General features: G+C 35.5%; 3 protein-coding genes across 5 annotated transcripts; all 3 read right to left on the bottom strand.

Moving 5' to 3' along the window:
* Positions 1 to 8: 8 nt before the first annotated feature.
* On the bottom strand, positions 9 to 2,794 carry LOC100180157. Its single transcript, XM_002121536.3, has 6 exons — positions 2,476 to 2,794; positions 2,089 to 2,214; positions 1,546 to 1,747; positions 1,177 to 1,287; positions 659 to 874; positions 9 to 391 (listed from the first exon to the last, which is right to left on the bottom strand). The coding sequence occupies exons 1-6, from the start codon at positions 2,737 to 2,739 to the stop codon at positions 231 to 233; spliced, it is 1,080 nt and encodes a 359-aa protein (XP_002121572.1). The 5' UTR covers positions 2,740 to 2,794; the 3' UTR covers positions 9 to 230.
* A 1,750-nt stretch (positions 2,795 to 4,544) lies between these two features.
* Positions 4,545 to 6,875, bottom strand: LOC100182496. Its single transcript, XM_002126907.3, has 4 exons — positions 6,490 to 6,875; positions 6,109 to 6,253; positions 5,426 to 5,532; positions 4,545 to 4,972 (listed from the first exon to the last, which is right to left on the bottom strand). The coding sequence occupies exons 1-4, from the start codon at positions 6,739 to 6,741 to the stop codon at positions 4,676 to 4,678; spliced, it is 801 nt and encodes a 266-aa protein (XP_002126943.1). The 5' UTR covers positions 6,742 to 6,875; the 3' UTR covers positions 4,545 to 4,675.
* Positions 6,876 to 7,477: 602 nt separating this feature from the next.
* LOC100184817 (growth hormone secretagogue receptor type 1-like) lies at positions 7,478 to 12,248 on the bottom strand. 3 transcript variants are annotated; one of them, XM_026839737.1, is made up of 10 exons: positions 12,063 to 12,248; positions 11,882 to 11,974; positions 11,386 to 11,514; positions 11,191 to 11,320; positions 10,760 to 10,888; positions 10,200 to 10,339; positions 9,405 to 9,541; positions 8,700 to 8,822; positions 8,069 to 8,207; positions 7,478 to 7,700 (listed from the first exon to the last, which is right to left on the bottom strand). In XM_026839737.1, exons 2-10 carry the CDS (start codon positions 11,917 to 11,919, stop codon positions 7,565 to 7,567), a joined length of 1,101 nt encoding a protein of 366 aa, XP_026695538.1. In that variant the 5' UTR covers positions 11,920 to 11,974; positions 12,063 to 12,248; the 3' UTR covers positions 7,478 to 7,564. The 3 variants fall into 3 exon arrangements, with proteins under 3 accessions (XP_026695538.1, XP_026695546.1, XP_002126848.1); XM_026839745.1 differs by having other exon boundaries at positions 11,882 to 11,942; XM_002126812.4 differs by lacking the exon at positions 12,063 to 12,248 and having other exon boundaries at positions 11,882 to 12,055.
* Positions 12,249 to 12,755: the final 507 nt, after the last annotated feature.

Genomic DNA, 12,755 nt, shown 5'->3' with positions numbered 1-12,755 from the left:
ATAATAGTGGTATATGGGATAAGATGAGAAATGTTTTCATTTTTTCCTATCCCATTTAGTAAAAGAAACAAAGACTATTTACAGAATTATATAACCGCATTCTCACGACTCTAAAAGAGCATTGTTTATGGTTAAAATCACTATCGTAAAGGATTTAGGTGCGAACAGTACTTAATCTTACCCCACAGTAATACTTTAGGTTTCACCACGTCAAAGCAAAAAATTATTAACTATACGTTACCCGGATCTCCCGGCCGAGCTGCAACGGATGTTAATATATCAACTTTGCCGTCCCCGTTTAAATCGGCGGTTTCTATTGATATAAACGGCCCTGCACTCGAGATAACATAGGATCGAATTCGATTTAGTTGCGTCCAATCATTGTCAGAATCTGTAATACGGAATGCGGAATGTTAAAAAACTAAATGCTTTTAGTGATGCTTCGCTTTTTTGTTAAATTCAAACGAGGCTTTGACCAAAACTGTTGTTCTAGTTGTTTCATAGTTCAAACGTCCTATTTTCTTGTAATAAAACAGATCCTATACCACGGGCTGTGTTTTGGGCTATACACAAGGACTCCATATACGGCCTATGTTATGGGCTATACAGATAAGGGGGTATATAAACGGCCTGTCTTTTGATAGTATGTTCAACTTACCGTCGGTCCAGAATACTGTAAGCTTTGTGGTTCGCTTTCCCGCCACTATAATCAACATTTGCTTTTTGTTGTTCCTTCGTCGCATCATCAATACTTTAAAATAAGTTCCGCCAACATCTTGGGCGCTACTTGATTCCCCGGGTAAATTTGGATTTATAACGTTGGGTTGCCAGGGTGCTTGCTCGGGTGGCTGCCTCAGCCAAATCAACTGAGCAACTATATAGGTAATAAAGTCATAATATTTTTTACAAAAGGTGTAATATAGTACTGTGGGGTAAGATGGGACATCTTTAGCACATAATGTCTAAATATCCAGATCGTGTTTTAAACATTTAACAGTCGTGAATGTTCTTTGTTTTCCACCAAATAGGACGGAAAAATAGAACAAAAAGTTGACCCATCTTTCCCCTCCCTACTATATGTATATGCACACGTAGCTTTATCCAAGAAAATGCATCTTTTGTGATTCGACACGCACTGTAAAGTGTATGGTACTTAAAAACTAACAACTGACTTACAGTTAGCACTGCTTCTGATGGTGATGCAATCTGTTAAGTTGTCCAAGTCCATATCAACCCAAGCTACACTGCTGAAGCCACGCTCAGATTCCGTATAAATAGGAACAGGTACTGAAATAACGTAAAGGTTAAAAAAAACTAAGTCTACACAAACTCAGTCTTCAAAAGCAATTATAGTAGAGTGGGAAATTGGACACCTTTTTATTTTATTTTCTCATTCTATTTGGTATAAACAAAGAACATTCAAAGAATTATAAAACCGTATCCTCACGACACTCATAGACCGTTGTTTATTGTTTACAAAAGGTGTCCCGTCTTTCCTCACCCTACTATATCTATAATTTATTAAGACACAATGCAAAAACTTACACCATTGATTTTTGGTCATATCCAGCATATAAATTCCACCACTAAAAGTATTAGTTGAGAAATCAGGCTCCACTTTTCCTGAAGCAATCCACCATACATAGCCTGGCTGATTCTCAATGGATCCGGGCGGAAGACGTCCGACATTGTTAGGATATTGTATCGAAGTTGCATCTGCTATTACCTTTGTCTCCGATCGCATGATCTAAACGAAAACGCGTGGATATTTTAACGTACATTTGATTTGTATGAAACTCAATCTTATCCAGGCGGCGAAAAAAGTGGTTGAAGTGCTTCGGTTCTGCTATATACCATTGTGAGGATATGTGTCATTGAGCAAAACACTTATAAAGGCCAATTGCTCCCAAATAGTTGTTCCTTATTCATTGTTTAAATTGTCAGCCATACACAACAAAAAAACTGAAGAAAACTCGTATTTTGGTTAGAAAAAACAAACATTTTTAGTGACACCAGTGGTTGATGATGGCCTATATTGTCTTAATGTAACGGGCATTTTAAACGACAATCTTATCAGTAAGGCCTCACCTCGGGACTGTTTACTTTCTGCGAAACTTCAAAAACACTGTTGATTTTGCTGGTTTGGTAATGAGACATGAAGACGACGTCAAATTTGCTTGTGATCTGATTGCTGTAGCGACGGTCTTTGACGAGCTAAAGAAACATATTCCACTTATTTATTACAAAATGTGATACGCTATTTCGTAGCATGACAATCATAAGAATTGCTTTTTTTGAAACAGTTTTATACATTGGCTATTTGTTTGTTATCCACATAAGTCTTAACCATATTTTCACTCTAGATAAAACAAAGAAACTGTTTTATGGAGTACCGGTGACAAAAACGCAACAAAAAAGATACCAACAAACTAAGACGTAGTTCAACTTGTGACAATAAAGGTGAGAAATACTTACGGTTGCCGCCACCGGGTTAACATTACTCAATACCATTCCATACATGTATTTGGCTTCAAACTTTGTAAAAGATGGTAAAGTGTAAGTGGATGATGGAATCGTACTCCGCTGGCTAGTTACCATTAAAACAACATTGAAAGAAACGAGAAAGCTGTATCCTTGCCACATCACACTATGCTTGCTTGTATAACATCTATAGAGAATTATCAAAACTGCAAAAAACACCTGTATCAAAATATTGCGGCTCATTTTATTTAGCTTCATTTAAAAAATCTTTCTTCATATTACTTATTCTATCCTCTTATAAAACATTTCGAAAACCCCGTGCTTGCTAACCGATAGTATGTAAGCTTTACAATACGAATTACCGCCTATAGTTTTGAAGTGACGTGTTTAGGAGACAACATCCCTTCAGGCGTATAAATGATGAGACGCAACCAACGGCGACTCGATGCGAACTTGCCGCGCAACAAATTTCGTTAATTGTTTAATCTGATATACTTGTTGCGATTTTGTTTACAGTTCAAAATATACAGTATAGTACTGTGGAGTAAAAAGGGACACATTTAGAACATCATATCCAAATATCAAACAATTAACAACCGTTCATGGAAGTCGGGAGGATACAGTTTTATAATTATTTTAATGTTCTTTGTTTACTAACAAATTGGGCGAGAAAATAGCATGAAAAAGTGTCCCATCTTCCACCACACTACAGAACTAAATTTGTTGTATTTGGCCTCAAATACCAAATCCGGAAATTACACTGATTTTAATAATGTATAACATTTAAACAAAAGTTTAAGGGGTTAAAGGGGCATACCAACGAAAAATCAAAATTTGTGTATTGATAGATATGCTCAAATGTGATCTAAATCTACCATCAAAGTTTTAAAATACAAAACAGCTTTTGAAAAAAATGAGTTTGAAAACCGCAAATTCGACCGCTGGAGTAAAAAAAATTGGCCGTTGCGCAATGCATGGGATTTCCCATAAGAAAAAATTTCACTCAACTTTGATCGTTTCTACTTTTTAAAATACTAAAGAAAATTCAAATTTTATTTCTGATGTGGTATAATGAATGCTTCTTCTTCAAAACTATATAAAAAAATTGTAAAACATAGACTTTATTATGTTTTAATTTTCGATTGAACATAGCTACATAATATGCTGACTCAGCACCTTTTTTCTTATTAGTAAATTTTTAGCACTTTTTTATATTAAAAAGTTCATTATGTCTCACTAGTACCTACTGTATGAAAATTTTTTTATAAAAAAGTCAGTTTTTCGTGTTTAAAATTCGGTTTGAAAATATGCTGAGTCGGCACAATCTGGTGTGTACCTACGTTCAATCGAAAAATTAAAACATAATAAAGTCTATGTTTTACAATTGTTTTTATATATTCTTGAAGAAGAAGCATTCATTATACCAAACCAGAAATAAAATTTGAATTTTCTTTAGTATTTTAGAAACTAGAAACGATCAAAGTTGAGTGAATTTTTTTCTTATGGGGAATCCCATGCATTGTCGAAAAAGCCGGGGGGGGGGGGGGGAACCCTTTTTTTTCACTCGATATTTTAGAAGCCAAATCGTTTTGGCAAACTTTGATGGTACGTTTAGGTTACATTTGAGCATATCTACCCATATACAGATTTTCATTTTTCGTTGGTATGCCCCTTTAACACAGAATTACTGATTCATAGCCTATGCTAAAAATGTGAAGTTTTTATCTGAAAACACTGATATATTTACATGCAGCGCAGACAATCCACTAAACATGCTTGCTTCATTGTGATGGTATAGGCAGAAGCTCATCAACACGCTTTGTGATTCAAAGGTGTATACAGAATTAATAATAATAAAACTTTCCACTGAAAACATGTGCCCTCAGCTTGAAAAGAATAAAAATAAGCTCTACCAGACTATTTTGCCAAAATAGTATTGTTGAGATATGATCCATTTCTTGGGAAGAAAATGACTTGATGGCATCGTATCGCCGGGGATAGTTTGCTAATGCAAATTAACAACCAACATAGTGCACGTTCAAGGTTAATAATATATTAAACTCTTATACCAGAACGAAAGGTATTTATTATTGACAAAGTAACGGCCTATACTACAGATATCTGTAGTATAGACCGTGATGCAATACACGCTTGAGTTGATCAAATGTTTTTAAAATTAAGACTTAAGACTCTGTCACCAGAAATTGAACCTTGTCCCTACTGCGTTGATCCAGCTGTTTAAACTTGCTGGGTTTTGGTAAGCCTTGTAGCCACCATACGCCCCAATGAGAGTAACAACTCCGAGAGTAAACATCGATTCTCGCATTATTCTGATCACAATCGGGTGCCTTTGCATCGCGTCTTTTAAAAGCGAGGCTCCCTTGTTCGCGTGCGGGAAGGGTTTGTCTGGAACTTTCTCTCCCAGGAATTCACAGATTGGTTCCCAACCGTCTTTAAAATTGAACACCAGCAACTTATCTTTCGGCGCATTCTGTTTGCAGTTTACAGGTTTTGATTAGATGTATAGGCTATATAAATACATTGTAAGGCACACATAATTCATATAAGGCTTACTATGCATACATATTACTCTTCAATCTTACGGCGTGCCAATTTCAAAAGCTATTACACGGATGTTCTATATTACACACTTAAGGTGGCTGTACACAGTATCTGGAATTCGTCCGTTTTGTCTGTTTTGTAAGGATTTCGCTGCCGCATGCGGAACTCGGTAATGGGTTTGCATACGACTTTGCATGCGAATTCGCACGCCGGATACTGTGTACAGCCACCTTTACTTAGTACTCGCGTATGAGCTATATTTATGTAATTTGGTGAAGTTCTACTTTGTTTTATCGTCAAAATTTGGCAACCCATTAGAGGACACCTGGCGTAGGGACATTACAATTCAGTGTCGTATCTAAGGATGCAGTTAATAACTCACTTGCAGAACGCTGCTGTTGTGGTTCCTGTATAATCTCTTCCATACTGTTGGGTTATACTTGATTGAACTCCAAGGCCAGTTCATTGATGAGCCGAGCATGATCTGTCCTGGAAGTACAGTGTTGTTAGAACGAAAACAGGTAAATGAAAATATAAAACAAAGGTCGGTTTGCTGGCACATTTATGAACATAATATATAGCTTATACCAATTTCGAAAATAAAGTCTGCGCTCTCTACCTATGTTTTAGAGCCAAGTGTCATGTGAAACATATTTAACTTAAGGGCTGACCAATCAATGCCGGGAGCCATTACGTATGGTGTGTGAACAAACCAACAGCAAACATAAACATGTTGGAAACAGTAAATATTTCTACTGGAATCGGGACAAGTAAAAATTAATATCTATAAAAAGTTTAACTGACAGTTTGAACATTCCATGATGAGTGACCAATTTATGTACAATTGCCGTTAATTAAGCGTCTTGCGCAAAAACACATATAGCCTACACCTGCAATGTTAGCAGCGTTGAGCCTTGAATCCATGACCTATTGGCTATATAGTGACCTATATAGCACAAATAGTTGGAATTAAAGCAAAACGACAACCATTATAACATAGCATGGATAAGATAAACGAAAGCGAATTAGTTTTAAAAAAATCGACCACACTTTTGTACAACTTACCACATGCCCGCATAAACTTAAAGTGACACCAGCCAGAATAGGATAACAACTGCATTAAAACATACATCGGTTCAGATGCAATAGAACGTGTCTGCTTCTTCATACTAGATAGCCATGATTCTTCTTCCCGCATGGAAAATATGATCTATTAATGAATATTATGTTAAAATGCAATGCCAGTTGCAAATAATTTTTCATTCTACTTTCTCGTCCGATTCGGCAGTAAAAAAAGAACAATTCGAAGAATTATGAAACTGTATCCTCACGAGTCCCATAGACCGTTGTTATTGTTAAAACATGATCAGGATATTATGTGGAAAAGGTGTCCCGTTTTCCCCACCCTACCATGTATTAATAAACGCCAACAAAGTTAAAGGGAACCTTTGCGTCCGGGAAAGCTTCCAAAATTTCCTCCCAGAATATATGACTTGGTACGTCAAGCACAGCGTCCACACCTTCGTACATTCTTTGAAAGTCTTCTACTGTCCCCCCTTCATTGATTATTTTAACCCAATCCTTACCAAGATAATGAGAGTTCTCGAACAGATCATACGTGATGTAGCCAAACTCATTGAATACAGCCGCTATGGTTTTGGTGCCAATTTTACTGTAGCCAGCGTAGATTACCTTCATTGTATTACTGCAACAACTACAATAATATATAGACCACTAGCCTAAAACAAATACAATCTAGTTTGACATTTTGAACATACTATTTTGTACTACTACGGTATTATTGCTTGTATACTATATAAAGTGATAACTTGTTATAACAAATATGCGATCACGTAATGTTGTTTCTTATTATAGCCTGTACGTTACAAGTATTAAGTTAATTATTAATGGATTGTTTAATTTTTTTGTCTCGGCTTGAAGTGTCTTTTCATAAATCAGTTTCGTCGACAGTTAATGTTCTTGTTATTTGACAGTCATTTTCGTACTCGTATCTCGAATGCCAATTCTGACATCCATCTTGCAAGCGATTTGTGATGCCATATATAGTAGGGTGGGGGAAGATGGGACACCTTTTTATTTTATTTTCTCGTGCCATTTGGTAGTAAACAAAGAACGTTTAAGGTATTATAAAATCGTATCTTTACGACTTCCATATACCGTTGTTAATTGTTTAAAACACGATCAAGATATTTGGATAATAACTACTAAAAGTGTCCCGTCTTCCCCTACCCTACTCTATATATGCGTGTGTTGCTCGTAAACACAAGCAGCAATAAGCAAATTGTATTTAGATAAATATTTCCAGCGGGTTTAACGCGTATCAACTTTATAAATTGTTTCAAAAAAGGCTGTTAAAGTTCGTACAGTTTCCGGTCATAGAACACAATTCCAAGCTGCTAAATACTACCAAAAGTTATGGATTTCAAAGTTTAATATTTTATACAAAAAGGTCTAAATCAGAGGAAGGAAATCAGTTTGACCAAAGAGGAACACCACATTTTTAAAGTTGTAAATTATTAGGGGAGCTTGTAGATGAATTCGTTGCCATAGTATTCGATTGTGACGTAATAGCCGCAGAACAAGACGTCCTTTTCCAAATGCGATGGATTGTTTTTGTCGTTTCTTTTCGCATTTTACTGAAATATGTCACGGGTTAGATTCAAGTTTTAGGTAACTATATATTTACGGTTGGGCTCTTTAATTGCTCAAACCCAGTGGGCAGTGGCCCCTTACAAAAATAATTTTGCGGGAGGCGATTTTCACTTAAAAATATACTTAAAACGGCACAAAAATGATTTGGAATAAAAGGATTAAACTTTAAAACAACTAGCACGCATGGTGCGCATATATACTCTGATATGCCCGCCACGAGAGGATAAAAAAAGTGATCATCTGCATAGTAAATTCTCACACCAAACAGATAGTAACTTAAACACATTTCATCCACACAGCAGAATATTCTCTACGTTTATTACTAAAGTTATATATATATATATATATATACCTGGATGCCAAGTTGTAGAACACTGGGTTTAAACATTCGCTGATTCTCAGACAAAAGTATTCAACTGAGCCGAACCACCAATCAAAAACTTTCTGCTGGTAAGATATCGCCTTCACATTTACTGTCCAGTAGTGAAACACTGACAAAAAGAATTGGCTATTACGAGTGATTAATCGTACTACTTTATAACTATTTTTGCTGGAGTTACAGATACTGTAGATTTGTTCAGCTTGACAAAGGAAACCAGTCAGAAAGATCAGATTGCAGTAAGTCAACTGTTCAATTTGGTTGCCAATAATGTTTGCCATACAGTACAGGACTGTATTCATGACATGATCATATAATGCCCCGCGAGAGCGATATCATTTATTCATGGACCTTCACTGAGCGCATTTTAAGACTAGAAATTTGCTTGCCAATAATGTTGGACATTTAGTACAGGACTGAGTTCATATTACGATCTTATAATGCTCTTCGACAGCGAAAAACACCTGTTTTTCATGCACCTTTACCAAAAGCAATTTACGACTTAACTTTTTTTGGACACTTAGAAATTAAACGTTTTTACTACAGCCGAATAAGTGACATTATATAAGGTTTAAAATTTTGTACCCAAATAGTTAGCATTTACCTGCATGTGGGGTGTAACCCAATAAAAACGATCCCACTATTAAAACTAGTTGTAAAATAATCTGTTTTTCTTTCCTTCTGCGTCTTTTTTCCACAGTAACTTCACCGTCATTAGCCGATTTACCTTTAAGATAATATGATAGTACATAAATAACCGAATGAATTAATAATCTTATGAACGAATGAATGAGTCACATTTATTTATAACGCATGACGGGCAACGACAGCCATTGTCATATTAATAGGTGTCTTAAGTCAGCAACGTTTCTTAAAGCTATTTTTAAACCTGTTACTAATAGTTTTTAAACAACCTTTAAAAAATCACTAACCCGCAACAATCACTCGTATTTTCTCACCCTTTAAAGTCATTTTTAAAGTAAAGCTTTATATTTAATGCAGTAATATGTGGTAAAACGGAAACTATATCGCAAAAATAACCATATAGTAGGGTCGGGGACGGGGCACCTTTAACACGTAATATCCAAATATCCGGATTGGATTTATATGAAAGTTCAAACGGTACGGTTTTATTATCCTTTGTTCTTTGTTTACTACCAAATAGAACGAGAAAATAGAATAAAAAGGTGTCCCATTTTCCCCCACCCTACTACATATACATATATTTACCCATTAAATCAAGGGTTTAGCATACGAGGTTTAGTTTGCTCAATAACAATTGCTCAATAACAATCTGTAGGTGACTTACTAATCATCTTTTTTCTTGCTCTTCTCATCTGAAATATCTTGATGACAATTCCAATCGAAAGAAGAATTACAAGAAATATCGGCAAAAAGAAGAAGAGCGAATAACCAAGTTGTGTGTATAACTTAAACTGTGGTAACCTGTAAATACAGCAGCGCAAATGTAAAGGCAAAGGGAATTAACGTAACACAACATAATTTTTATTTATCAAAAGTATAGCGAAGACCAGATTATCTAACGAATGAAGAGTAGGGAATTAACAACAAACACATCAGTTGTTGAAACACGATGTAAAAAGTATGAGAAAAAGTGTCAATTAGAAAACGTGGCTGTTGCACCCCATTTTGTCTAGATACAGTATATGCGTATAAGGAGAAGTTATATAGCTTAGTAGGGCGGGGGAAGACGTGACATCTTTAGCAAATAATATCCAAATATCCTAACCGTGTTCAAACAATTAACAACGGTCTATGAGAATCGTGGGGATATAGTTTTATAACTATTTGATTGTTCTTTGTTTACGACTAAATGGGACAAGAAGGTAGGGTTAAAAGGCGTCGCATCTTAATGTTTTTTTTGTTAATGACTGTGCCTTAAATTTTAATTGATATGTACTTGCGTGCGACGCTGTAGCGGTTGGCATTTAAACTTCGAGAAACAAACTGGGGTATGGTTTTTGATTAGGTCAATGAAAGTTAAATTGCGTTTTCACTTTTTTTTCCACGAGCGATTTAAACATACCAACCGCTAAATGTAGAATGTGGCTGCTTTAAAATGTCAAAACCTTATCAGGCTTACCATTCAATATTAAGCGTACAAGACGGCCACTTCGCATTAGGAAGAGTGCTACTTCGGTCACGCTTACTCGCCCCGAACCATATTGCAAATGGCAGAAACCCAACCAGAAAAGTGATGACGTAAATCACCAGAATAACAAGCTGTAAAAGTAAACTTTAAATAATTTAAAAGTGAATTGAGACGTTATTGTGTTTTGGGTTTATTCCATTTTACAATTTTTCCCACACCGTGTTTTAACAAACATATCGTTTCGAAGTTAATTCACTTTTTAATTAATACGATCCACGTTATTAAAGCAGAACAAATAAGTTAATTTGTCATATAGTACTGTGGAGTAAGATGGGACACATTTAGCACATGTTCAGTGGTCTATGTCAGTCGTGAGAATACGGTTTTATAATTCTTTGGATAATATTTTAGGACGAGGAAGTAGCATGACAATGTGTTTTATCTGACAATATGTTTTATGAATAATAGGTAGGACGAGGAAATAGCATGACAATGTGTTTTATCTCCTCCCACTCTACTATATGTAAATTTGTAATAATATTTGCAATTACCTTGGCTTGTGTTGGTTTGATTGCGTTAAAACGATGCGGCCACTGGACTGAAACGTAACGCAACGAAGCGAAACATAAAATATGAGTTGATGTAATGTAGGAGGTCCAGAGATCTAAACCCCAGAAAACCTTGAAAAAAACAATTGTTTTTTATTTGTTTGTTTTTTGTTTAGCACAACAATCTATTTTTTGTTTGTCAGATTGTTTATAAGCTCGCGTATATGATGTCATTTGTAACGAATAACACCACTTACAAAAATGTCGACAATTGACACGCCAACATAGCTGTTTAAGCTCTTGTATAATTTATCTTTGAGCACTAACATTTTGACATCTTATTCATGAGCCGCCAGCACTACCATTATTATTTTAAAAATTAGTTTTTCAAAAATGTTTATTCAGAGTCATACAACATGTCTGGCAACACTAACTTTGCAAAGAAAATCCGAGGCTTCCCAATTATCAAAGCCCCAAGTCCTTCTGTACAGAAACAAGGGGCTGATTAACGCGGAGACGAGGTCACTCACACAAAGACTAAGAATGAAGTAATTGAAAGTTGATCTGCAACAAAAAAAACAACGTTTTTTTACTGATTCTGTGAGTTAGCGTTGCAGCGACAAACTTACTTTAGTTTAGGGGAAGTAGAAATGACAAATATTGTGAGACAATTGGCTAATGTCCCAAACACCGCAAGTGGTATTAAGATAATTGTCGATACGATGACACCAACACCAGTGAACGGTGGAGTATAAACACTGCAACATAATTATTATGGCTGATAATTGGATCGTAACATTAAGATACGCACACGTAAAATTTTGGACAACGCTAATAAACCACAAAAAATATAAAAATATACAGTAAGGTTGAGGAAGACGGGACACCGTTTAACCCTATTTGCTCGTCCCATTTGTTAGTAAACAAAGAACATTCAAAGAATTATAAAACCGTATTCACAAGACTCTCCTAGACCGTTGTTAATTGTCCCCAGACCGTTGTTAATTGTTTAAAACACGATAAGGATATTTTGAAATTATGTGCTAAAGATATCCCATCTTCCCCCACCTTACTATATTCGGATATGAAAAAAGAATTTTATTTTAACACAATCTTTACACTTACAAGTCACTTTCATTGCTTGACACATTCACGAACGACATTTTCTCTAACTCTCACTTTCGATCTGAAATATATGATCGGTTTCTCACAGTACATCTGTCAAGTTGAGTGAGTTTAAAAAAGAAAACTCTCAACAATTCAATGAAGTATTGGACCACGTATTACTTCCGTGTTTGACTCTTACCATATTTGATTGCACGTCCAGAAATAAGGACTACACTATGACGAATGCAATGTTTATTGTTCATAGAACAGGTTTCGCACCACGTTAACCAACCACGCAATGGTAAACATACGTATTGTTTTTCCTGATGAAATCATAATTAACATAAGTAAACATATAATATTAAACGGACCAAAGTCAAGTTTTAAAATTTGAGTACAGATACTAAGCACTAAGCCCTCAAGCTTAGTAAGCACTAAGCTGAAAAGATTTAAATTTCCCAAAACGGTATAACGTTCCGAGGTATATATTTTCCTATAGTAGCACCGATGGCGTCACAGGTGAAGATAGTATAGATGTAAAACATATTTCACGCTTAGTATATAACTAATAAATATTGTACAGTAGGATGGGGGAAGATGGGACACATATTAACTATATTTTCTCGTCCCATTTAGTAGTAAACAAAGAACATTCAAAGAAATATGAAACTTTGTCCTCGTGACTCTCATAGACCGTTGTTAATTGTTTAAAACACGATCGGGATATCTGGATATTATGGACTAAGGGTGTCCTATCTTCCCCCCCATCCTACTATATAATTTTTTTTACCACTTTATATTTTTCCAAAAGAACTAAGTCACTTCGGTATGATAGTACTGTAGGGTAAGATGTGACACCTTTGACACATATCCTGATCGTGTTTTAATCAAT

This window comes from Ciona intestinalis, chromosome 2, assembly GCF_000224145.3.
Source record: "Ciona intestinalis chromosome 2, KH, whole genome shotgun sequence".
NCBI lineage: Eukaryota > Metazoa > Chordata > Ascidiacea > Phlebobranchia > Cionidae > Ciona > Ciona intestinalis.
The sequence above is the reverse complement of the archived record's forward strand: the minus strand, read 5'-3'. Positions and strand labels throughout refer to the sequence as shown.

Excerpts from the sequence above, each read along its gene's own strand:
- LOC100180157 (XM_002121536.3), bottom strand. The coding sequence starts at position 2,739 with ATGAAGCTAAATAAAATGAGCCGCAATATTTTGATACAGGTGTTTTTT. Across the intron at positions 875-1,176 it reads CATCAGAAGCAGTGCTAACT|TTGCTCAGTTGATTTGGCTG; the intron begins GTAAGTCAGTTG and ends TTACCTATATAG. Across the intron at positions 392-658 it reads TACAGTATTCTGGACCGACG|ATTCTGACAATGATTGGACG; the intron begins GTAAGTTGAACA and ends TCCGTATTACAG.
- LOC100182496 (XM_002126907.3), bottom strand. The coding sequence starts at position 6,741 with ATGAAGGTAATCTACGCTGGCTACAGTAAAATTGGCACCAAAACCATA. Across the intron at positions 6,254-6,489 it reads AAGCTTTCCCGGACGCAAAG|ATCATATTTTCCATGCGGGA; the intron begins GTTCCCTTTAAC and ends ATTCATTAATAG. Across the intron at positions 4,973-5,425 it reads ACAACAGCAGCGTTCTGCAA|AATGCGCCGAAAGATAAGTT; the intron begins GTGAGTTATTAA and ends AACTGCAAACAG.
- LOC100184817 (XM_026839737.1), bottom strand. The coding sequence starts at position 11,919 with ATGTCGTTCGTGAATGTGTCAAGCAATGAAAGTGACTT. Across the intron at positions 11,515-11,881 it reads TCAAGCAATGAAAGTGACTT|TGTTTATACTCCACCGTTCA; the intron begins GTAAGTGTAAAG and ends ATTATGTTGCAG. Across the intron at positions 10,889-11,190 it reads CCTCGGATTTTCTTTGCAAA|GTTTTCTGGGGTTTAGATCT; the intron begins GTTAGTGTTGCC and ends GTTTTTTTCAAG.